General features: G+C 37.4%; 3 protein-coding genes across 4 annotated transcripts in view; all 3 read left to right on the top strand.

Moving 5' to 3' along the window:
* LOC143030346 (uncharacterized) overlaps positions 1-5,323 on the top strand; it is a 33,056-nt gene extending 27,733 nt beyond the window's left edge. Inside the window, exon 10 of the mRNA XM_076193499.1 lies at positions 2,596-5,323. Within this exon, the coding sequence (XP_076049614.1) occupies positions 2,596-3,411 (816 nt within the window). The 3' untranslated portion in view covers positions 3,412-5,323. The remainder of the gene's footprint in view (positions 1-2,595) is intronic.
* On the top strand, positions 46-15,225 carry LOC143031485 (uncharacterized). 2 transcript variants are annotated; one of them, XM_076195393.1, is made up of 4 exons: positions 46-176; positions 1,212-1,292; positions 2,553-2,659; positions 12,121-15,225. In XM_076195393.1, exon 4 carries the CDS (start codon positions 12,354-12,356, stop codon positions 13,428-13,430), a length of 1,077 nt encoding a protein of 358 aa, XP_076051508.1. In that variant the 5' UTR covers positions 46-176; positions 1,212-1,292; positions 2,553-2,659; positions 12,121-12,353; the 3' UTR covers positions 13,431-15,225. The 2 variants fall into 2 exon arrangements, with proteins under 2 accessions (XP_076051508.1, XP_076051509.1); XM_076195394.1 differs by lacking the exons at positions 46-176; positions 1,212-1,292; positions 2,553-2,659 and adding an exon at positions 11,289-11,398.
* Positions 15,226-19,781: 4,556 nt separating this feature from the next.
* The window catches only part of LOC143031482 (uncharacterized), a 47,266-nt gene continuing 39,864 nt past the window's right edge, over positions 19,782-27,183 (top strand). The window contains exons 1-2 of the mRNA XM_076195390.1: positions 19,782-20,049; positions 24,901-25,332. Of these exons, the coding sequence (XP_076051505.1) occupies positions 24,902-25,332 (431 nt within the window). The 5' untranslated portion in view covers positions 19,782-20,049; position 24,901. The remainder of the gene's footprint in view (positions 20,050-24,900; positions 25,333-27,183) is intronic.

The raw sequence follows: 27,183 nt of genomic DNA, 5'->3' as shown, positions 1-27,183 counted from the left end.
GATATTTAAACCTCAGTCGAGGGAATTCCTGAGCGGTGTTTATAAGATTGTTTTGTGCAGACGATACTGGTTAAATTCTGCAAGAGACATTTTAGCCCTGAATTTTATGAGGCTATTGGAATTGAAATTCGAAGTAATTTGCTTCGAAAGGACACCTACAATATTTCATTTTATAGGTAAAACTAATTCTTAGAGACAACTCGGAAATATATCTGAGAATCGTTTTGATATTTGTAAAAGGTGTTGTATTCATTTCTGACAACCCTAGTTGGTAACTAAACAAAGAATAGTAATTACACGTAAATTGAAAACTGCAATAATGTCAATTTTGGATAGAATATGACACTGTGAAGTCTTCATGCATGAATGATATGCAAGAAAATAAATATGTTTTAAAGAGTCAAGACAATCGTTTAAACATAAGTTATATGAAATATACCCCTCCCTGTTTTCTTGGAATGTTCCCCCGAATAACTGTCAATCAATTATGAACGATAGATTGATTTCTAACAATATATACATAAACACACATGTATGCATATATGCATACACTCATACACATACCCACCCACCCACATATAAATATATGGATAAACATGTGTGTGTGTATATATATATATACATATATATATATATATATATATATATATATATATATATATATATATATATATATATATACATATATAATATATATACCAAATGGTAGTGTGTGTTTGTGTTTACATTTACTTAATTGTACCTAGTATCCAGGAGAGGGACAATGGTAGTTGGGTCCTGTCTCCTACTTTCAATACCTAAAAGCCTTAAATTCACATACACTTCCAACTTAGTCTAGAACCTTGATCTCCAATTATCATATTCAGATTTGAATTAATGTATTTTTCCATCTTGGGCTATGTTACTAAGCTATTCCAAGTATGATTATGTATACATATATATATAGAAAAAATATTTCTTCAGATCATTGAGACATACCTATCTATATGTCAGAAGTGTGTGTGTGTGTGTGTATGTGTGTGCATGCACATACATACATGCATGTGTATCTACACTCATATTGTTGAACATTGCACTCATTCTGTATATGTGCAGTAGGAAAAAATTAAAAGAAGAAATAGTAATCTAATAAATGCAAATTTCAGGAGCAGCATTCTTACAACCCCTATTAGGAACAATAAACAACCTAACCTTGCCAAATTTCTTTGCAGGGAAACTACTAAAGTCATTGGCCTAACCAGACTTTCATAACTCGTACCCAGAGAGGGGTACTCCTATATCTGCAGACGACGGTAAGAACCAGAAAAAATACAAGTGCTACTTTTTACTCTTCTATTTAAAGGATAGGTGGGTCTATGTACCCTACATTGTGTTCAGAAGGGATTCGGTCTTTCGTTGTCACTCGCATTAAAGCACAACCCTCCATTTAGAACGACAGATAAATTTTTTGAGTTATTTCATACACTTGCCGATTGACTAATACCATATATTGATAGGTAATGTGGAAGCCATAACATTCAGTCAATCTTTTGCTTCAGTTGTTTCTAGCAGGAAGCCAGTGGCCACCAGTTATATTGTTATTAATTAATTTTGTTTATTATTATCTATTATTATCTGTCCATATATTATCATTTACTATTTACCTGTTTGTTATTTAACTTTACCTATTCATTTAGTTAATTTATTATTATTTATATAATATTTATTTATTATCATACTTTTTTGCATCTAACCTAGTTATGGACCAAAAGGTCAAAGAGGCATTGAGTAAGTAAAGGTGTGGAAAAATCATTTAGATAAACACCTAAGCAAGATGCTGTAATGATTATTATTTATTCTATGTTATTTGTTTTTGTTTTGTTATCATTTGTCATTGATTCTCATTTATTATTAGTTATATGTCAATTTATTATTATTTACTCTTTACCTGTTTGTTTATACCTATGCATTCATTTATGTATATTATTTGAAATTTACATTATTATAGTTTTATTTATTTATTCATTATTATTATCATGATTTTTTTCACATCCGACCTAGATATGGACCAAAAGGTCTCCTGTCAGCATGCTCCGCCTTTGTAATCCTTAGTAGCCATTATCTGCAATGTCAGTGCAGAGAGCTGAAAGCCAGAGGTCAAACCATGATCTGCGGCATGTGTGTGTCGCAGTTTGCTACTTGGTAGTCTGGTACTTTCCCCTCTGGCTGGAAACAAGTGGGCTAGTCATCCCTGTTTGGTAGGGGAGATGGCACTGGCAAGAATGCAATAGTGATATTCTAGGATCATTTGTTACATGTGGTCATTCACTTTATCTTTGAAGTCAGATTAATGTTATCTCATGGTTCTAGATATATAAGTTCTTAAATGTCTTACTAACCCATTCCCATTGTTATTCTTTTTTAGTATTTGTGTGTGTTATTTTGACACCTTATACTATGTTTGATTGTTGTAGGAATAACCCATTATTTATATTGATCTAAGTATAGCACCAACAGTGTGTATACTTGTTAATATTGTTTGCATCACCATGATAATTTGTTTTATTTGGCAGGGCAACAAGAACCAAGCTCTATTAGACAAGGTTCCCAGGATAGTATACAATGGCTGGAAGTGAATTAATTCAACTGATGGCAGGCATTGCGGAGAAGTCCATCCAGTGTGAGTTATGTGAGGCTAGGTTTTCAAAAAAAAGCAGTCTTGGTCGTCATATGAAGACCCATACAGGATATAAACCTTTCTCCTGCGAGATATGTAATAATTCCTTCTCACGTAAAGATCACTTAGAGAAGCACCTCATGACCCATGCTGTAGAGAAGCCGTTCCGTTGTGAAATATGTGGTTCTTCTTTTTCGCAAAAACATTATCTTAAGATACATGCCATAACACACACTGGGATAAAACCGTACCAGTGTGACCGTTGTGAATCTGCTTTTTCGCGAAAAGGTGATCTGAATGATCATATTAGGATCCACACCGGAGAAAAACCTTTCCACTGTGACATTTGCGATCACGCATTCTCACGCACCAGTCATCTCAAAAGACACATGAAAGTCCACACCGGAGAAAAAACCGTCGAATGCGGTCTTTGTGATGCCGCATTCTTACGGGAAGATGATCTGAAGAAGCACATTGTGACTCACACTTCAGAAAAACCTTTCCATTGCGAGCAGTGTGGTGCTGCTTTCTCGCATAAAGATTATCTTAGGAAGCATAGACTAATTCACACAGGGGAGAAAACGTTCCGTTGCGAGATATGTGGTGTCGCCTTTTTACGAAAATGTCATCTCGTTCAGCACACGAGGACCCACTCAGGAGAAAAACCTTTCCGCTGCGAGATGTGTGGATCCAGGTTCACACAAAACAGTAGTCTCAAAACTCATATGCTCATTCATGCAAGAGTATTATCTTAAATGTTTTATATGTACGTATATATGTATGGACCAATGATGGGTATTTGCTTGTAGTAGTCTGCAAGATGGACAACATAGCTGCCCATTTTCAAAACCCATTACCACTTCACCTCCATAAGGAGGTGCAGCCCTGGAGGGCTGACACTTGGTCTTCAGACTGGGCCCCAAGATCTCTGTCAACTTCATATGTATTGCCAACACTTTTTCACACATAGAGAACTGACAGCTGGTGACTGTTTCCCCCTACTGCTCGGTGACACAGAAACAGTCCTGCACCAATACAACACAGACATCATGAAGTTCTTTAGTATAGCAATCTGTGGGGGGGGGCCCAGTGACCATTGCCAGCCAATGTGGTGCTGCAGGTTTTCCACCCAGTGAGCCCTAAGGCAACAAATATATATTATATAATTTTTTTTCCTCTTTTCATTCATAATGTGCTACAATAAACAGATGTAACCTGCTCCTCACAAGGGCTAGAATCCAACTCTATCAGTAATTCCTAGGTAGCAAACCAAGCTATTCCATAGATCTCATAGACGCATAAAAAAAAACCTGAAATACATTGGAGACCATTTGGGAAGATTGCATGGCTAGTAACTGTGGTATTGAATTTAATTTAAACATTTTATCATTAGATTCATGTGGCATTAACCATGAGACACTGACCTTTCCTCTTTTCATCTTTGACTTCTTTTTATTTATTATTTATACATCTATTTATTTTAGTTAGTAGCTTGTATGCTTTGCAGTGAGCATTTACTCTCTCCATGATTGTAAGACATGTATTTCTGGCACATTGGGGAAAGGGAGGCTGGAACTATCTTTGCTGGATTGATGATCCTGGATGAAACATGCAATGGATTTACATTAGAGTAGCTACAGCAATTGATCCATGACCTAGATTTATGTATACAGTATATGTACTGTAAATGTGGAAATATACATACGTGTAAATACATATGAATATATATGTGTGATTACTTAATTGTAATTCACAGGATTGGAGCTATTATTAAGTTGTTCTATCATCACCACTTATGAAACTTTGCTCTAAATTCATGTATGACCTCATGGATTGTAATTTCAGATTTGTTCCTATGCAAAGAACTGAATTAACATTCTTCATACTTTTGTTTTCCCCACTGTAGTGACCACATTACCATTGCATATTTCAATCTGTGCAGGATTATATTTCTATCTATATACCAAGGGCTTTTTTCCCCCCTTACCAGGGAGGTAGCCAAAGTCAAAAGGCATATACCCAGTCCCATCCCCCGCCCTTTCCTCTCAGCTCCTCATGGATGACAGGTCATCCCTGTATCCAGCCCACTGCCATGAGTCAGAAGCAATGGAAGACACAGCACATCCACAGCAAGGCTGCTTCACTTAATCAGCGACCCCCACCCCTCTCTTCCCTCATGCAGAAAGAGATGGGGGGGGCGGGAATTACTATATACATATTTTTTTATCACATATTCATCACTTTTTTTTTTATATTACTCTTATGTTTATAATTATTCTCTTTATGTGTTTTTCTGGCAACAGATTATCCATAATCAACTCTTTCTTTCACTTGTGTCCTTTTTTTAAATTTTGTATTACTTATGTTGAATTTCATCTTCCACTCTTGAGTTTAATTTTCAAACCTTCTCTAGGTGTTCTTGCAGCAGTCAACACTCCTCTCGAATTTTTACTCTTCATGATCTTGTTGTCATCAACAAATAAGTTAGTGTAGCTACTTATTCCATCCATAACTGATGTACAGTAACCTCTCAATAAGTCATACTATATAGGAGATGGAATCCTCAGACACATGTCAAGGTAGAAGAACAAATATGCTTAAAACCAGGGAAAGTCTCTGCCGTCGTAATGTGTAAACATTCCGGAGTAAATAAACATTTCATTGTACGATTAAACGAGTTACTTTTTCTCCCATATTCTTCCTGTCATGTGTATAGAATTTCCTATTTGCAACATTTTATATATATGAACGTAATCGGAGTAGGAAACACAGGAGTCTTAGTCTTGAGTTTATTCCTGACTAGTTTCACAGTCCTTTGAAAAAGCATACCTGCGAAACTAGTCAGGAAACTAGTCCTTTGAAAAAGTATACCTGCGAAACTAGTCAGGAATAAACATTCCTTTGAAAAAGCATACCTGCGAAACTAGTCAGGAATAAACTCAAGACTAAGACTCCTGTGTTTCATACTCCGCTTACGTTCAACCTGTCAGAATGTCTCAACATTTTATATATATATATATATATATATTTTTTTTAACCCATTCAACTCCGATGACAAGATGTCTTGTCATTTGGTCAAATAAAACAAAAAATCATAAAACACCAAAATGTTTGATCAAACACCAGAAAAATATGACGTCAGTCCTCGCTTCGCTCGCAGCGAAGCGAGGATTGACATCATATTTTTCTGGTGTTTGATCAAACATTTTGGTGTTTTATGATTTTTTGTTTTATTTGACCAAATGACAAGACATCTTGTCATCGGAGTTGAATGGGTTAAGGAATACAAACACATTATTACACAACTGAACACCACCAGAAGGGTTGACAAGCCTACTAGCCAGCAGAACACCTGGAGTATCACAGGCAATCGTCTATTGAGAACCAACAAAGGTTTCCTCATCAAACATAAACCATCTTTAGAACTCTCATGTAGATCATCAAAACAAAAGCGCAGTAATAGCAAATCGCCAGAATTATGGCTGATACAAATCAGCCATAGAACAACAAAAGCTCAGTACAATAATAGCAAATGGCCAGTTAAAACTAACATCTCAATAAGCTAGAACAGATCATCAAAACAAAAGCCAGTAATAGCAAATTGCCTGAATTATGGTTTATACCAATCAGCCATAGAATATCAAAAGCCCAGTACAACAATAGTAAATGGTCAGTTAAAACTAACACTTGAATAAGCTAGAACTATGGCTGACTCGAATCAGGACGTCTGCATCCTAAATATCATCAGTGTGATGTCGCTTTCCCCCTATTATCAGACCCTAACAGTCAAATTAATGGTCATACTAGACAAATCCCCGATACAAACATGACCTCTACCTCTCAAGGAAACTGAAATGACTAAAAACAGTGGCAAGTACAGTGAAAGGTACTCATTTTCGCCATTTAGGATGTTCCCGGCGTTTGCTGGTTTTGTGTATACGGTCGTCACGATGCCTGGCGGTGACAAGAATATAGACAATTAAAAAGAAAAGAATAACACCTACACATAACCATGAAAGACAGGGCGGAATAATCGTGAATTGTTTGTGGAAGTCAATTATTGCGCTATCTCCCGACCCATTTGCTGGCGGTAGTATTTGCCTCCTTTAGATCGGTGTCACAACGTGGCTGACTTGGGTGACAATCGCGAAGGGAACGTGGCGAATTGTCTGTGGTTCTGCAACCTTACCTCATGCCATGTTAAATGTAAACCAGTCCTTTCAAGGTGAGTCTGTTTCAGGTGGGAGATTTTCGCTATAGTCAGGGGGAAATTCGTTGTTATACTCATCCGTTTCCTACCTAGCTAGACATTCTACTATAAATGCCCAGGTGAACTGGGCCCTCACATTGGGGAGGGGGGGGCACAAGTCCTGGGGGCGGCAATTCTAGTCTGGACATGCCGCCCACAAGGCTGACAAATTAATCATAATAATAACAAGGGTCAAAGGAGCCCTAAATATTTTACCGTAACATACAAATTTTGCGTCAGAATCAACAGAACATGAAATATTTTTTCTCTTATCCTTTCTGCAATAGGGACATTAAATAAAGAAAAATTAAAATCTGTTTAATTATTTCACAAGCCAATAGCTATAATAGGCAGTAAGGGAAGTGGTGAAGGGGAAGGGTGGTGGGGAGAGGCGTCACTGAGAACTTAGCAAGTACGGGCTCTTAGCTGCCTGTGACAAGATCTAAGGAATAACAGGTCTAACCACTTCCGACCGAATTTCGAGGGAGTTGGCGCAGCGGGCCCGTGAACGTCACCTGGCTGTTCAAAGTGGGGTTCGCGGGTCCTATAGCTGTCAGTTGAAGCTGGTCCGTCGTTTGGGAAAGACGTTGCCTTCTCTCGCACCGCTCCACGCAATTAGTTATATTCTGACAAATATTATATAAAATATATATATAAATATATATAAAATATTATAGTTCCTGTCTTATATATGAATATATAATATATGATAATATATATATATATATATATATATATATATATATATATAATATATAGAATATTATAGTTCCTGTCTTCCTTGGCGTTTCACAGTTTTCTTCAGTGTTTCACAAAGAGAAAACGGACCCAGCCTAATGACGTCAGAAGCTGCGCACAATAATTCAAACGGTCTGACCTGTATATTTAGACCTTGTACGGGCTCTTAGCTGTCTGTGAGACGACTGACGACGTGATGACCAGGCCCATGACAACCAATCAACGACGACATAATCACACATTCTCTGTAATTCCTAAGGATTTGATTTGATTCTGATTCAATCATATATAAAATAAAATACAATAAATGTAATACTCATATTATCCATGGTAAATACAATTGCATATCCGAGGATGGCACAGAAAGTCAAAAGACTTATTTCCACTGTGGCCCTCAGAGAAAAATAAAAAAATAAATGACATTATAACTGGGAAAAGATTGTCATAATACAAGCTAGGCCGATATAAATTACCCACCCTTCACATCACACACTTCACCCTGAAAACGAAATCAAGCAGTTTCGAAACGTCGGCAATAACTGGAACCTACTAAGTAAACAGGAATAAGACAGGATAAATGTGCGAAAATACTCGCAATGAAACAATCTTCAATATGCAACCTCATTTCCTCATTTACATACGCGAACACATACACACATACATGCCGAAAGAATATGAAGATTTTTTTTCTGTATAGATGTATAAATATGTGGAATAGCTTAGGTGATATAGCCCAAGCTCAAACAAAACTAAATATGATAATTGGAAACCAAGGATATATATATATATATATATATATATATATATATATATATATATATATATATATATATATATATATAATATATATATATATATATATATATATATATATATATATATATATATATATATATTATATATATATATACATATATATATATATATATATATATACATATATACACACATGTGTATTCACTTGGTCTTTTGGATCACGTGTTGGACTTGTGATCGAAGCTATTTCCCTCCTGGAAGAGAGCTCAGAGCTCGTAGGTCCGATCTATGGGTAATGCTATGACCTTGCACACACACACACACACACACGCCCAACTCCCCGCCCACGAGAGTCAGAGTAATGACCCGAGGCACAGCGATACCGAAATACTTTCGGCCCTGGGCAGGATTCGAACTGGGTGCTGGGAGCATTTCTGCTTTCCAGTTCAGCGCTCTACCAACTATGTCACCGAGTCGGTGTGTGTGTGTGTGTGTGTGTGTGTGTGTATATATATATATATATATATATATATATATATATATATATATATATATATATAAGTTGGAACCGTACATGAATTTGAGTCTATGTTAGAAAATGAGAATGTTGCTCTTTCCCGTATACTACAAACAGGTAAATATACAATTAGGTGCATACACATCATCTTTGATCATATATGGTGTATTGACTACAGTCAAATTCTAGAGATTTTCGTGACTATCCAAAGGACGAATCTCCAATCAAAAAGGAATGTTAATTACTTTAATTTCTATTGTCCCTCATTTTCCCTACCCTTTAATTTACCCTACATTTCTGTGCGATGTCATTGTCCCCGGGATATTTATCGGCGACGAATTAAATTTTTTATAGGTAAATTTTGGGTATCGTTTCTGTTTTTATTTGTTTATTTTTTATAGGTTCAGATTTATTCTATCATTTTCATCATGCAAACTGACTACCAAGGGTAGATATTTTGTATATATTTTGCTTTCTAATTTCGAATTAAGCTCGTATCCCCGTCTTGTATGGTATTTAGTAGGGCTAAAGACGACGGTATTTATTTTCTGATTTTCTTTATGTAGTAATTACGTTTTTATGAGCACCGTGAAAGTGCTTTGTCTAAAAAAGAATCACATTATAATCAGCATGCAAATAGAGTTGCAAATTAGTACTACACAAACGATATCTTCAACACAGTTGACAATACACAGAAAACACACACAAAGTGACTACTTTCATTTGCAACTAGAATAAAGTTACAGAAACGCCTGCACACTTTTTTGTATTTATCACAAAACTATGACCTACCAGTACATGTGAAGTATCTCGCATTTCGAATCCTGAACATTCAAGTACTCTCTTAGGAGATGTTTTGTTTATTTTTGTCATAAGATTCGAAATAAGTTCACTATTATAATTATCATTCAGATTAATTTATTTTGAATATGTGGTAAGGATTTATTATAATAAAAATACACGTATTTGCTATTGACTGAGAATTGAGTGCATGGTGGGATGCAACATTAAAATGAATTGCCACCTGATGAGGATTAATAGAAATAAGCTGTAACCCACTTGCAATCTAGGAGTGCTTTCTTGATAAGGAAAAACAACAAATATGTAAAATGTTGAGGAAGGGGGTGGTGGTGCCTCAAGTAGGTTAGGTGTGGAGTATAGTTACCTCCACCCAAAATCGAATGCTACAGGCAGTTACCTAGACTGCTGTTGCATAAGATTTTGTCTCTAATATTGTTTTATTCTTGTTATTTCTGTGGGTTACCATTTCTAAAGTCTTTGTATTCCCTGAAAATGTCTTAAATAGATATACAAAGGAATTTTTCTCCCTTACAAGGGAGGTAGCCAAAGTCAATAGGCATAAATCCACTCCCACCCATTCCACCTCATCCCCCCTCCACTGAAAATGCCTTAATAGATGAGAATATTTGTATCATGTCTCATCTTCCCAGTGATTTTCAGCATTGGTGTGAAGGATTTGCAAAATATAATCACATACATACACACACACACATATACATGTATATATATATATATATATATATATATATATATATATATATATATATATATATATATATGCGAATAAATCACAAAAACATGTGATTCACCAAATGTGTAATAATAGATGAAAACTTTCGGTCACCTTTCATTTTATTTTCCAAGTGGTATTATTGGTATTATATACATTATATATATATATATATATATATATATATATATATATATATATATATATATATAATATATATATATATATTTTTTTTTTTTTTACAGGGATGGGTTGGCAAAAGAGGGGTATTATAATGAGATTAGAATAACTGCTAAACTGAAATGGCTTACCAAGTTAAGGGATTTTCACTCTGCATATCAATTCTATCTCTGGTCAAAGCCTCTATGTAACCTAGTTTCACCAATCTAACATTATAGTTGGGAAGAAAGTGGGTTATATTACCAAAGCCACTGGCTAGCCTAATTTAATTTAATTGTTTAGCTTCAAACTCAGCCTTAAGGTACACTTGTGAATGATTAATTATGGACATTATTCTATTCTCCAAAAATGTAGCACCCAGTCATATTGAAGCTTTAATCTAGTAGTTCTTAACCTGTTTCAGTGCCTTTACCCCTTGATATCTCAGGAAAATTTCTCATATCCCCATCCAATATCAATACAATGCAAACATATGAAAAGGATTAGTGATTCTGTACCAACCTTGCTGAGAAATAAGTAGATATATTCAATTACTGAACACAAGTACTTTTTTATTTCAAATTAGAAAAGCCAATTAGTAGGATACAATGAATGCACATTATGCCTTCTCATGGCAAATATGCAGTACCATTGCACTGACTATCATGTCTCATACCCCCCAGGTTTAAGGTTTTGTTTCCCTTGGGGGTACCTGAAGTACCCCAGGTTGAGAACCACTGGTCTTATCAAATCATTGCCCCACGTCTCTTGTAGGAGGCATATGGCTCCCAGGTAACTAATAAGAACCACCAGATTAGCAGACATGCCACTCAAGGAGATATCTTGTTTATATTAAAACAACAGGGCAGGACTCGCAGTAATGGATTTAAACTAGACAAATTTAGATTTAAGAAGGAAATAGGCAAGAATTGGTTTACTAATAGGGTGGTCAATGAATGGAATAGACTTAGTAATGATGTAGTGAGTGCTGAAACTATCAATTGTTAGACAACTTTATGGATGGGGATGATAGATGGTAACGGATATGGAGCTGCCTTGTGTAAGCCTTAAGGTCTCTTGCAGTCTCCTTCATTCTTATGTTCTTATATTGGGTTTTGGGTCAATAGTTGGACAGTTTGGGATAAAGTGTTCTGTTCCCTGTGTGTGGTGATTGCATCTGGTTTGGGTTAGTATCAGTCTGTGGCCAGGCCTGTTCTTTGTCGGTGCTGCTTTAATCCTGGGTGACATCGTGAACACAGTCATGCCAACATGGTTCTTGCTTGTTATAGAAGGGATTTTTCAGTTGGGTTGATGTCTGAGTGAGTTAGGTGGAATACAGATTTTTGGAGGCTAGACTTGGGAGTGTTTGTTTTGTCATCTGCATGTTTATACATTTTTGTATGGACATGACCATAATATTCACACTATATTTGGTCCATGGGTACAGGATAACATTTAGATTTAGTATAGTCATGTGCTCTTACATGGAACAAATGCCCTATCATTAATTTCAGATGCAGAGGTTATGTGGATGGTCTTCAATGAATATAATGGATGAGGAGGAGAGTTAGTGGAAGGAAGTCAACTCTACAGAAGTGTACATTAGAATTTTCCTCTCTTCAGTGAATGCATTCATTGTTCCTGTTGAGAATCTGTACAGTGGTTCTCCTTCAGTAAAAAAGAAGAAGGAAAGTATGATACATCTGGTCAGAACACAAAGGAAAGCAGGAAATTAAAGTATAACACTATGGCTGGCACATGTGAAAAGAAATACAAGTGCTCATTATGTAATTCTGCATTTACTCACTCAAAGAATCTAAAAGCACATGTTCGGGTGCACACGGGTGAAAAACGTTTTGCATGTTCCATTTGTGAGTCGACGTTTTCTCTGGCAGAAACACTGAAAAGGCATCATCGCATACACACGGGTGAAAAGCCGTATTCGTGTTCTGTTTGCAGTGCTGCGTTTTCTCTAGCGGGAACTCTGAAAAGACACCTTCGCATACACACAGGAGAAAAACCGTACAAATGTTCCGATTGCGACTTTACCTGCGCACGGACAGGAACTCTACAAACACACCTTCGAGCACATAGAGGTGAAAAAACACACAAGTGCTGTATTTGTGGTTCTGCATTTCTGAATGCAGGGAACTTGAGGGTGCACTTTCGGACACATACAGGGGAAAAGCCTCACAAATGTTCCGTATGTAATTCTACGTTTTCTCAAGCAGGAAGTCTTCAAGCTCATATTCGGGTGCACACGGGCGACAAACCTCACCGGTGTTCGTTTTGTGATAAGACCTTTAACCATATAGCAAGTCTAAAAAGACACCTTTTCATCCACACAGGCGAAAAGCCGCACAAGTGCTCTATATGTAGTAAAGCCTTTTCTCGATTACATTACCTCAAGGAACACCTTCGCTCACACTCGGGTGCAAAGCCTTTCAAGTGTACCCTGTGTCATGCAGCCTTTGCACGAGCATGGAATCTGAAGACTCACACAAAACGGCATGTTGAAGGCAAGGTTCTTAGTTCATCAGTTTGTACTGAGAAGCTTTATTATGTAGAGAATCTCGGTTCTCTTCAAATGAAAGACTCTAGTGAAAGTCTTTTGAAGGAACCAAGTTGTAATACATTTTCTTCTTCTCAGGCAGATCCTTTGAAGTCATTTTTGCTCAACTGTAAACCTCCTGATGTTGTTGAGAACTTGGTCTCTCCAGATGATATTAATTGTATGAGGAGGAATGATTTAGGGAAAGATGTGAAGGGAGAAGTTAAAGTGGAAGATCATGATGTAGACAAGGAAATGTATTCTTCAGAATGAGTAATTGACTTCATTCTGTGAAAGTATTTATAAATAGTTTTGAATATGAGTACAGTACTGTACAGTTTATACTGGTATACCATGACTGTGTAAAAGAGAACCCCAACTTTTAAGTTAGATTGTGTGTTGTTTTAGCTGCACTCACTGTACAGGACAACCACCCCTGCATCCCAAAAAATTGTGTTGACCAGCACATATTTTTTATATCCAACTAGCCTGAGTCATCTTGCAAATGTGTAATTTTCCAATGAAATGAATGCAATCATTAAATGAACTGTTGAAACACACATTGTGTTAATGGTTTAACATTACTGAAAAATAGATATGGTTAACTAAATACTATGGGGTGACATAATCCAGAGATATAAGATTAATGTGGTCATGATAGAAAATTCAACAATTTGCATCAAAGGACCAAACAAGAGATTTTTTTTCCCAAGAATAGTGAATCACTGAAATGGTCTTTTTGATGACATAGCATACCAGAATGTAAACACTCAATATCTTGTACATGTACAGACAGTATAACAGAGTAGAGGCAACTATGAGCACTGACTTCTGTTCTTTAACTATCATTAAACTAAGCGGTCTATACTTATTACCTGGTAGTCATAACACAAACAAGATTTAGCTGTTGGTAAATATAAACATGAGCCACCACTGAGATGTATGCTAATATACAAGAACTAAGCATGTATTCAGTACATCTTTTGACCCCTTGCTAACCAGACCTTGCTGTGGATGTGCTTGCTCTGTCTTGCTGCATCGTTTCTGACTCAGGGCAATGGGCAAGATGCAGGGATGACTTGTCATCCATGAGGACCCTCAAATTATGCCTTTTGACTTTACCTACCTCTTTGTTAAGGGGGAAAGAGCCCTTGGTGTATGCATGCTAATCAGATCATGTTTTATATATTTTTAAAGATAAAACATATTCAAAATTTAGGAGTAAATACATTACAGTAACTAAACATCTGTTTTCTTCAATGCAATCTGATATGGAGACTTCTGGCAAAGCAATATAAATGGAAGGTACCCATGACTTAGTTGTATGAAATGTGGAAAAGCACCAGGAGATGATGGCTTATTGGTAGATCTGGGAAATGTGGAAAGAAATTTATTGTAGGTTAGTTTAATTCTGTATTTAGTATATACATATGATATCTTGAATACGTGATGCCACAGTGACTTCACATACACGCAAATTATTACATAAATAAAAATTGGTAATCATTAACAAGCCAAATGGTTATGAAATAAATACAAGGTTTTCCAAGCTCCTTAAACACAAGTTCTGGATAAAAACTTAAGAGAATAGGCAACCTTCAGGAGCAGATACTCTATTACGCACAATCTTTAGATGGAGATTTTTCTTGGATCCGCCACAGTCCACAGTAATACTAGAGTGCTGGCTCATGAAGTCTTGACCAAGAATGACATCACAACACAAGTCTGGCAGTACAGAAAGCCTCGTATTGTAGTAGAACTCACCCTTTAAATTTATGTCAACCGTGCAGTGTCCCTTGGAGACATGAGTGATGAAGAGGCCATATATACGTTTCCAGTCGCTGGGGCAACCTTTAATTTGTGCTTCTTGGCATAGCTATGTGAGATGAAAGGTTCAGTGCTCCCTGTGTCGATAAGAGCGGTTGTTTCATTGTTACCGATCAAAACATACACAGTTGCTCACCATAGTACTGTAGTCCCGGAGAAGTGTAGATGACTGCCAGTGTAGACCTTGTGGAGGCAGAAGTAGAAACTGTAGTGGACTGGCACACTTTAGCAAAATGTTGCCGCTTATTACACTTATGACAAGTGACGTTTCTTACCGGACTGTCCACGATTATGACGGGGACCACCACAGAAATAACATCGGGACCTTGAATTGGCAGTAGCACGGGTGCTTTAAGCAGAATAATCAGTTTCAGGTGTTACAGTAGCACAGGTCCTATCATCGGTGCGAACAGGTTCGGCTCTCGTAGCAGCACTTACACCAGAGACAATAAAACGAGAATAAGACTTCGAGGTCTCCTGAACAACATTGAGTGCCCTGGCTTGATCAACATCCGTACTTAGGTCCAAAGTTTTTTTTTTTTTTTTTTTTTTTTTTTTTTAAGTCGATACCTGATTGTGTGAGAGAGCAAACCATTGATGAAAGAATCCCGTATGTAGTCATCCCGATTCTGTGAAGTAATAACAGCCTTAAAGTTACAATCTTTGCTGAGCAGCTGAAGCTCTTGTAGATACTCATCTGTTGTCTTCCCTTCATGCTGTTTACAAGTAGCCAATAAATGTCTCGCGAACATTCATTTTTGGGCTTGACATAGAGGTCTTTGTGAAGATTTATAGCTGAATCATAGGTAGCACACTCTGCTATGTAACCATATACAGTTGGAGAGACAAAACTGATCAATGTATCCAGCTTGTTAGGATTAAGGTTTGCGATGGATTCCAGGAATGCAGAGAAAGTAAGATTCCATTCTCGTGGAACAGTAGGCGAGTTGGTGGACTCATCCGGGCTTTCGAGTCTCAGGAACTTGTCCATCTTCGGATCAGACGCAGCTCTTTGGCTGAATGGATTGAGGTATTTTCAACGAATACTCAGAACCTTTCTTTGGGCTTTATTCAACGAAAATCATCACCATAGTCTGAAAACAAAACAGAAAATAGAGTAAGAAAATATACTCATTTTTAATTAGGTTAACCCATTCAACTCTGATGACAAGATGTCTTGTCATTTGGTCAAATAAAACAAAAAATCATAAAACACCAAAATGTTTGATCAAACACCAGAAAAATATGACGTCAGTCCTCGCTTCGCTGCGAGCGAAGCGAGGACTGACGTCATATTTTTCTGGTGTTTGATCAAACATTTTGGTGTTTTATGATTTTTTGTTTTATTTGACCAAATGACAAGACATCTTGTCATCGGAGTTGAATGGGTTATTAACAAGTACTGTTAGTTATATCAAGCTTACATCACCACACAGTGGAAGATGAAGAAGCTGCAAGAAGTAGCAAAAGTATTCTCCTTTGACTGTTGGGGCAGGCCAGTTCTAGAAATTGGAGAGTGATGCAGTTCGAAGCTTTAGGATTCATTTGAATAGATACCTAAGCATTAAGCTGTAATGCCTGCTTTATCATTTATCTATTTATTGTTTATTTTGTATTATACATTACTGCCATTTTTCTGTTTATCATATATATGTATGTATATATATATATATATATATATATTTTTTTTTTTTCCCGCATCCGACCTACGCTTGGACCAAAAAGTCTCACGTCAGCATGTTCTTCAACATTTTGTAGAGGTGTGTGAGGAAGGTTAAATCTTTTACCACAAAGGAGTTTCCTTCAACTAAATCCAACTGCTTGGCGACAGTCATATGTGGCCCACAAGGCACTAGTGTGTCGTGGACCCAGACAGACAACAACCAAAGTCATTGTAGGAGTGGCAACACTGACTGATCTTCCTAATCCGTTGCGATGTTGTCTATTATGTTTTTGCTCCGGCCTGTACCAGCAATTTTATTTGGTTGACGGGTGGGTTTTAGGCCGCTTTCATACCAAGGTGGTGTATAAAAGCGGCCAATGAAACACCGAATATAAATAAAATTAAAATTGTAAAGCACTACATATACAAGCATGCAGTTGCTTAGGAGGCAGAGCCAAGACTGGCGTCGGGACGCTAAGCCACGCCACCAAGCTCAGATTTGGCGGGAAGATCACAAACGCACATTTAGTATGAACGCTTGGTTCTCACGTTAATACATTGAATATACAACTACACAATAATAGATATACAATATTACAAGGAATGTTCAATGGCACGTGGCAAGTGACGAGTGGCACGGTGATTTCAGACCAAGATAGCACGTCGCCACGCGTTTCAGGGTGGCAGTCCATTTCATAGTGCACAATCGGGTGAAGAGGTTGTTTTGATTGGTGCTTTAGTCGCCCGCAGAAGATAAAGGAAGGGGTACTGGGTACACCCGTATCTTAAAGATAATGTAGAAGCTCACGGTATTTATGTCGTTGCAAAGCATCTGAAAAAAAACAATTGTTTCCTACAAGGCTGCGTCTCCCTCTCATCAGGCAGTGTTGTCACATGTGCTCGCGCGCAAATCTGTCTAGTCTCTTGAAAACTAATCAACATATGCCATGCATCCAAAAGTTTTCCTTTTAATGTATACTTTGTTATCAAATAAAAAATGTAATACTACATCGTCTAATAATAAGTTTGGAAGTGAAAATTCCATTAAAATTTGGCATCACAGCCCGGGGTGGCACGTCGCACGCTTAAAGATAAAGAGAGAAAAAAAAAAAAACAGACATGTTCAATGTCGGAGTAGCATACAAGTCGCACGTGGCTCATGCGATGAGTCACGCCAACTCGGTGAAATATATTTAATGTGCGTTTTCGAGTGACATGCTACGTGCCATGCGACGTGCGGCCTTGCTGTGAAAGTGTCCTTCCCCAGCAGCAGGGAATGCTTAGATTGTACCTCATTTTAACAAAAGGAGTTGGTAATGTTATTACGACGAGTTTACGTGGAATTTTGGCTTCCGACTTGCGAATTTAGTTCTTATTCAGTAGATGAAAAGTAGAAGAAATAACGTAAAAAGTGGAGGCAGTTATTGTCAGGATAGAAAAAAAATAATATAAAACTGGAATACGTTTGTGGTGGATAATTTGCTACTTGACCAAGTCTTGATTTTCATTCAATTAATTTTTCTAGTGACATGTTCTGGTAAATTTTCAACACTTGTCATTTTTATTTACTTCTCCATTTGCAAGAGTCAGGAAAAAGTCTTATTAGTTGCTAGGGAATAAATTGTTATTTTTTCCCTCGTGCCGCATTTTTATTATCAACTCCAAAGAACAGTCCAGTCTTAAATGATGAGCATGAAATATCACATGTGATTAAAATCGCTTGGCGGTAGTGATAGAATTACTTAAATAACGAGCCTCACTGTTTATGAGCTACAAGCGTAATCTTACAATCTGACGAACGAAGACCTTGTGTTTGTTTTTGTTTTCCGGTCGGAATCTCAGCGTCTCTGTGAACTGTTGTTTACTTTATTTAAAATATATATTTGTGTATTGGTCTTCAAAGTCCCTATCTCCGTCTTGGCTAACTATCACGTCACACACTCACGTGATGACGTCATTGTATTGAAAATGAGGCGACGGATAGGATATACTTATGGACATGAAATATTTTCCTGCTTGACTTTTACCCCTCCTCCTCCTCCCCCCTCCTACCACCTCCGCGCCGTACTGACTGTAAGTCCTATATAGTCATTATTTAAATGAATTTACTGACCACATGGACCAAAATACTCGGCTTTCATGAGTGGAAACTTAGTTATCTATCCCTCACCACTTTTCTTTCCTATTCTCCCTATCTTCTTTCGCCCCTCTCCTCCTCCCTCACTCCTTTCCTTCGCCCCTTCCTTCCTCCCCCTCCTCCTCATTTCTTGTTTTGCTGCCGGGAAAATCGGATTAACCTTGGACAGGTTTTTCCTGTCTAGCAACAGTTTCTCTTTCTTGTCACGTCATCGTAATTTGTTTTTGTAATTGTTGTTTCTACTCATTCCATTTCTTCCCCCACCCTCCTCTTCATCACTCACCACCTCCTCTTCCTTCATGTCATCACCGTTACAAGAAGAAAAAAATTGTTATCAATATAATCCTTTTCACTCTGGAAGACATGGAGAAGAGAAATGGAACCGAACAAGAAGGGAGAATTAAGAAAAGGAAAAACGAAAGAAGGGAGAGAAGACGAAAAAAAAAAGATATACGTTAAAAGAAAAAGAAATCTATTCTTAACCGTTCCCTCTACATCTTTTCTAAACTCCCAAATTGAACAAGAAATTCAAAATACGTTCAACATTTCACCTTAAAAAGAATTACACTCGCCATGGTATACTAATATATATATATATATATATATATATATATATATATATATATATATATATATATATATATATATATATATATATATATATATATATATATGTAGCAATGCATTAAAATACAAAGGCCAGAAATGTCCTCTTAGAAACTAGGAAATAAGAGTATATGTTAAAAATAATCTAGATGTTTGGAAGTATGGAATATTGTACTCTAAAAAAAGAAATGCCCCTTTTGACTTCAAGAGTGAACCTGCGAGATAACGTCCAGTTGCTTTTGCTTTATGTTAGACGTCATTTCCTATTACTAATGCTACATCCTTTCACATATTATTCTCTGTTTACGATTTTTTTTTTTTTTTTTTTTTTTTTACTGTTTTACAATCCTCAGTTTTCGCTTAGGCCTACAATTTAAATGAGACTGGAATCCACAATATTGATCTTTAATATATTAAGTTACATGGTGTAATATATCATCTTCAAATGTCGAGAAAACCTAATTTACACATCCGGTACGACAACGTCACCAAACGTCGCAGTCTCTGCGAAGATAGAAAATAATACACATCACGCGAGTGTATAGTAGGCGTAGGGTGTTGTCGGTATATTTTACTCAAATCTAATTCAGCTCTGCTTCCTCGGTCGAGACCGAAACCAACTACATCAAAAAGTACTCCAAGTGAACTTCGATAACCAAGTAAGTTTGATTATCAACAAACATGTGATTATTTGTTTCATCAATTGACCGTTCGGTACTCGCTATTACGAATCGTTCGCTGTTCGTTTCTCGGCTCAGTATCCAAGCTTATGATTTTGAACATTTTGCTTATATAACAATTTATTTATTTACATTTGTAGCATGATACCAAGAGCATTAGTGTAGTATTTATCAAGTCTATTTAATTTTTTTGTCACATTTCATTTATTTATTTTTGAGGTACACTACCTATTTATACTTGTTTCCATTTTGAAAATGTTGGCAGGAGCACAGCTTAAGCCTAGTCTTGAAGCATAACTGTAGAGAAAATTAATTAAATAAGCAACAATATGATGAGGGATAGAAAGTATTGTAAAAAAAAAAAAATGGAAGGGAGTGTTAATAAGATTTTTTTTTTTTTTGTACGGATCTTAAATCATCTACCAGAGGGAAATACGAGTATTGAACTTAGCAACTGGGCTAGTGAAAAAGCCATGACATATAAACGGATCAAGATTGAAACACACGCGCGCGCGCGGCCGCCACTATGGCGGTGCGGGTTCGAATCCCGCCCAGGGCTGAAATGATTTCAGTATCGCTGCGCCGAGAGTCGTTACTCCAACTCTCGTGGGTGGGGAGTTGGGTGTGTATGTGTGTGTGCATGTAAGGTCATAGTAGTACCCATAGATCGGTCATATATGAGCTCTCTTCCGGGAGGGTAATAGCTGTCGATCACGAGTTTAACACGTGATCTAAAACAATGGTGAATCACACACACACACACGCACACACACACAATGTGGGCACCTAGCACAAAGGAGAACATAAGAAAATTAAAAAGAATCCAGAGAGCAACGACAAAAATGGCACCTACACTGTCAAATCTGACATATGAACAAAGATTGGAGAAATTACATTTGTCAACACTAGAACAGAGAAGGGAAAGAGGAGACCTGTTGACCATTTACAGAATTATGAAAGGGATGGAGGTTCTCGATAGAGAAGACTTATTAAAGTGGGGCAGAAGAGAAACAAGAGGACACGAAAAGAAACTAAAGAAAGACAGTTACAGAAGAGACCTTAAAAAAAAAAGAAAAAAAAAATAGCTTCCCACATAGAGTGATCGATGTCTGGAACAAACTGAACAGAAAAACAATGAATGCCAGAACTATACACGATTTTAAGAATAAACTGGATGTGGAGAGATACGAAAACGGGTCACTACGAGCATAGCTCTCGTCCCGTAAAATACAGCTAAATACAACTAGGTAAAACACACTCTCTCTCTCTCTCTCTCTCTCTCTCTCTCTCTCTCTCACACACACACACACACACACACACACACACACACACACACACACACACACACACACACACACACACACACACACACGAGCATAGCTCCCCTTCCCGTAAAATACAACTAGGTACAACTAGGTAAATACACACACACACACAACCTACTAAGGTCATTGAAAGCGGCATTTGAATACTTGGATGAAGAAATTATATAAAAAAAAAATATTAGCCACATTCATTAGACCAAAACTGGAATATGCAGCGACACTATGGGCACCCAGTACTAAAAAGAATATAAGGAAACTAGAAAGAATAGAGAGAGCAACAACAAAGTTGGCACCAGCTCTTTCCAAATTAACACACGAACAAAGATTATCGAAGCTAGAACTACCAACACTAGAGCAAAGAATAGAAAGAGGTGATCTACTGACTATATATACAATCATGAAAGGAATGGAAATCCTTGACAGAAAAGATTGAATAAAAATGACAATGGAAAAACAAGAGGTAATGAAAAGAAACTAAAAAAGGACAATTATAGAAGAGATAGGAAAAAGAATAGCTTCCCAAACAGAATGCTAGATATATGGAATAACTTAGATGAAAAAGCAGTGTGTGCAAATACTATTCACGATTTTAAGAATAAACTTGATGGTGAAAGATACAAAGACGGGTCACCACGAGCATAGCTCCCTTCCCGTATAATACAACTAGGTAAACACACACACACACACACATGTATATATATATATATATGTGTGTAATAAAACCACTTGGAAAATAAAATGAAAGGTGAACGAATGTTTTCGTCTATTCAAGACATTTTCAAAGGTATCTTTGAAAATGTCTTAAATAGACGAAAACGTTCGGTCACCTTTCATTTTATTTTCCAAGTGGTTTTATTACACATTTTGTGAATCACGTGTTTTTGTGATTTATTCGCATATATGTGTATATATATATATATATATATATATATATATATATATATATATATATATATATATATATATATATATAAATAAAGATATATATATATATATATATATGTATATATATATATATGTATATATATGCCTCAGAGAGAATCTCCTGCCACGTTTCACCAATATATACATACATATGTATATACATACATATATATATATATATATATATATATTTATATATATATATATGTATATATACATATATATATATATAACACTGTCCAGTAATGTCGTAACACATTAATAAATGCACTATTGATTTCCTTTCTTTTCTTAAATCCAACCAATAGTGGGATTTTAGTGCATATATATATATATATATATATATATATATATATATATATATATATATATATATATATATATATATATGTAGGAAGATGGCCAGAGTATTTTAGGGAGTTGCTAAATGTGAAGAAGAATAGGGAAGGAAAGGTAGTTTTAATGGGTAGCGTTATGAAAATGACAGTGATAAGTGGGGAAAATGGAGGAGAAATAAGGAAAAATGAGGTGGAGGCAGTTGTTAAGACGATGAGAGCAGGTAAGGAGCCAGGGTTGGATGGGTGTCATGCAGAATATCTATAAAAATACACTGATGGACTGGCTGGTGAGGTTATTTAATTTTTGTTTGAGAGAGGGAAGAGTGCCGGAGGACTGGAGAAGTGCCTGTATAGTTCCACTCAAGGGAAAGGGGGACAAGCGTGAGTGTAGTAGTTTCAGAGGGATCAGTTCGTTTAGTGTAGTTAGGAAGGCTTATGGGAGGATTTTGATTGAGAAGATTAGGAGAGGAACAGAGGGAGTAATTGGTGAGGAACTGTGGGTTTAGGACAGGTAGGAGCTGCGTGGATCAGATTTTTGTGGTAAAACAGATATGTAGAAAGCTTTAGGAAAAGGTAAGGATGGTTTTTGGGCCTTTATGGATTTGGAAAAGGCTTATGACAGGGTAGACAGGTAAGCATTGTGGGAGGTATTGCAGATATTTGGGATAGGAGGAAAGCTGTTAAGAGAGTCAGAAATAAAGAGAGTGGTTTGAGGTAAAGGTGGGGACTTCGTCAGGGATATGTTATGCCACTTTAGCTGTTCAATTTATAAATGGATGGGGTGGTGCGCGAGGTAAATGGAATGGTAATGGGTCGGGGGGTTGGAAATAGTTAAAGGAAATGAAGAAAAGTGGGAGATAAGCTAGTTGTTATTTACTGACGACACTGCACTTGTGGCAGGATCAGAGGAGGGATTAAGGAAATTAGTGATAGGGTTTGGGAAGGTGTGGAAAAGAAGGACGTTGATGATAAATGTGGGTAAAAGTAAAGTGATGAGATGTACTGTACAAGGGGATTATGTGGCAGCAATTTGGAAGTGAGTATTAGGGGAGAGAGAGTAGAGGAAGTGGATAGTTTTAGATACTTGGGCGCTAATATGGCGGGAAAGGGAGGAGTGGAGGTGAAGGTAGAATGTAGATTGAGAGAAGTAAGTAAATGCCTTGGGTGATTAAAAAGTGTAGTGAGAAATAGACATTTGGGAATGGAAGCTAAGAGGAGATTGTATGAAAGAGTGATTATGCCGACAGGACTGTATGGGGCAGAAACATGGAACATAAGAGAGGAGGAGTTTGAATGAGATGAGGTGCCTGAGAAGTATGACAGGGGTTACTATGCTGAATAGACTGAGAAACAAGGAAGTGAGGAGGAGAACGTGAGTGGAAAAGGAGTTGGGAGATAGGATTGATGAAAGAGTAATGGGATGGTTTGGACACATGGGAAGAATGGGCGAATAAAGATTAGTAAAAGAGGTGTGGAAGGCAGAGGTAGGAGTGAACATGAGGGGGCGACCAAGGATGATATGGATGGATGGGGTAAAAGGGACATTGGGAAAGAGAGGAATGTCTGTTGAGAAAGGATGGGGGAAGACAGAAGATAGGGGTGAATGGAGACTGTGTATGGGTGATGCTGAGATGCAGGAAAGGGAGTGGGTGGGGGAGTATGTGTAAAAAAACATTTTGACGCAACCCAAAGGTATTTCTCCCCATCTCTTCTCTTTCTGCATGAGGGGACGGAGAAGGGGGGCGGGTGTCGCCGATTCAATTAAGTAGCCTTGCTGTGTCTTGCGACACTGCTTCTGACCAGGGCAGTGGGAAAGATGCAGGGATGACCCGTCATCCAGGAGGAGCCAAGATAAGAGGGAGGGAGGGGGGTGAATGGGAGTGGAGTATGTGGGGATGGAATGGGTGGGAATAGATTTTATGCCTTTGTTTTTTTGGCTACCTCCCTTGTAAGGGGGAAAAAGCCTTTGGTATTTGTATGTATGTACATAAACATAATATATTGCAACATGCTGAGTAGTATTCTAGACAATAATCAATATCTTGTATTTATCAGATTGGGAAAAACCACAGTATTTTAGCATGCTCAGCATAGTAGGGGCTATTTACTCATATTTATTTATCATATATTCATGCGTAAACCAATGTATGAGCTACTAAGTTGGGTAGAAAAGCTACTTGGCACTGAAACATTATCCTCTTATTCATGGAGGTAGCATTTGTAATTCTCTGTATGTATTGCAGAATGAAGATTTGTCCTTTATGTGGTAAAGCTTTTACAACAGCCAGACGACCACGTATTCTTCTATGTTATCACACCTTCTGCACAGAATGCCTTGAAGCATTATACCAAGATAATACCGGCATTATCCCATGTCCTCACTGCGCTAATGAAGAACGCTATGACAGTGTCCAGAATGTTCCGATTGATCTTGTCTTTGTGAAGGAGGGGGAAGAGGAGGACGATGCATCTCTGATGGAGGAACATCCACTACACAGTTTCATAAGGGGGCTACGACCAAAACGATTCATCCAAAGCTCGTTGAGCACCGAGCCTATTGCTTGGCCAGAAGTTACAATGCCACATGAGATGACACTCACCAAACCCGTCTGTGTGAAGTTGCCCAACCCCCCGTCATTTCCCTACACAACCAGAATAGAATACAAAGCAGATAGGTGAGTTTTGTAGCACTGTTACCTGTCATTTTGAAAAATTGGGACTTCACTCACACCTATGTTCAACACAAATCTGTATTTACATATCTTTCCCACAATTTCGTGATTACTGATGGGATTGAAAATGAAAATATATATATATATTATCTTACACACACTGACTGGTCCCCAGTATACAGATTTTCATCTTTTCAACCACATTAATTTTCACTTTAATTCCATGCCATCACAATCGAGGCTGATAGAGAATTTGATGGAATCATATACGGAAACTGATACGTGGTCAAGCTAAGGACTCTAACCCAGCTCAGATATAACAAGTGAACTGTGAATTAGCCCATTGTGCTTTCAAGAGATAGCGCAATGGTCTATATCACTGCTCACTTGTTACGTCTAACCTGGGTTCAAGCCTTTAACTTGACCATGTATCAGTTTCCGTATATGCTTCCATCGAATGCCTCGTCAGTCATGACCGTGATGGCATGGAATTAAAGTGAAAATGTGGTTGAAAATATTACACACACACACACACACACACACACACACACACACACACACACACACACACACACACACACACACACACATATATATATATATATATATATATATATATATGTATATATATATATATATATACATGATATATATATATATACATATACAGATAATTATTTCAGATAAATGAGAGAGAAATGGGTGGGGAAGGGCAAACGAAGATGTGTTGGGAATAGAGTTTATTGCCCTAAGGTTTCGACCAACTTGGTCTTCTTCAGAGGACGTGTTGCATTACAATTAGACCACAAGTCTTATACTCGCAGCGAGAGGGAACCCGGCCAGCTGTGACCGGATGTGTCAGCTCTACCCTTTGGCTAACGATTTAATTATCAAGACACTTGCTGTTTTTGAAAGGCATTCAAATCCGTCTCTGTCATTATTATTTTCCCAGGTGGCGATATGTGCAGCTTCCACAGTTTTTCTTATTTTCTTTTCAAGTCCCTCGAGTAGAATTTCCACGCGGCTCCAGTCATGTAGGTTTCCGCATTTGTCCAGATGACGAACCAGGGAGTTAGATGTTCTATGTGTCCTGAGGTCGTTTTTGTGTTCATTCAAACTTTTCTTGATCCCTCGACCTGATTCGCCGAAGTACGATGAAGTACAGCTGCTGCATGGAATGCGGTAAACGACACTGAGGTTATTATGAACATTAGCATGTTTTTTGAATATTTTTCCTATCTTATTGGAAGACACTTTAGCTATATTTACTCCACCTTTTAACAACTAATTATCAATAGCTCTGGTGTTCGTAGAATTAGGGACAGTTATAAAGTGTGACTTATCTTTTCCCGGGGCCTGGACGTTTGAGCCATCGTAGATCTTCGCGGATTTCCTCACTGTTTTGGTGATCAAACCTCCGGGGTATTTCAGCTTCTTAAAGGTATTCTTGATGTATGCCAGTTCATCATCTACATAAGAACATAAGAATGAAGGAGACTGGAAGAGACCATAAGGCCTACACTAGGCAGCTCCGTATCCATCACCACCTGTCATCCCTATCCATAAAGTTGTCTAATAGTTTCTTAAAACAACTGATAGTTTCAGCGCTTACTACATGGTTACTAAGTTTATTCCATTCGTCGACCACCCTATTAGTAAACCAATTCTTGCCTATTTCCTTCTTAAATCTAAATTTGTTCAGTTTATAACCATTACTGCGAGTCCTGCCCTGTTGTTTTAATCACCCTTGTTAAAGCCTTTGATCCCCTTGAACACCTCTATTAGATCACCCCGCATTCTGCGTCTTTCCAGAGAGTGTAAGTTAAGGTGCCTAAGCCTCTCTTCGTAAGGAAT

Source organism: Oratosquilla oratoria, chromosome 12 (genome assembly GCF_046742065.1).
Source record: "Oratosquilla oratoria isolate Oo_2021 chromosome 12, ASM4674206v1, whole genome shotgun sequence".
In the NCBI taxonomy this organism is placed as follows: Eukaryota; Metazoa; Arthropoda; class Malacostraca; order Stomatopoda; family Squillidae; genus Oratosquilla; species Oratosquilla oratoria.
This window is presented reverse-complemented; position numbering and strand designations above follow the sequence as displayed.

Bases quoted from the DNA above. Each gene is read 5' to 3' on its own strand.
- LOC143031485 (XM_076195393.1), top strand. From the start codon at position 12,354: ATGGCTGGCACATGTGAAAAGAAATACAAGTGCTCATTATGTAATTCT.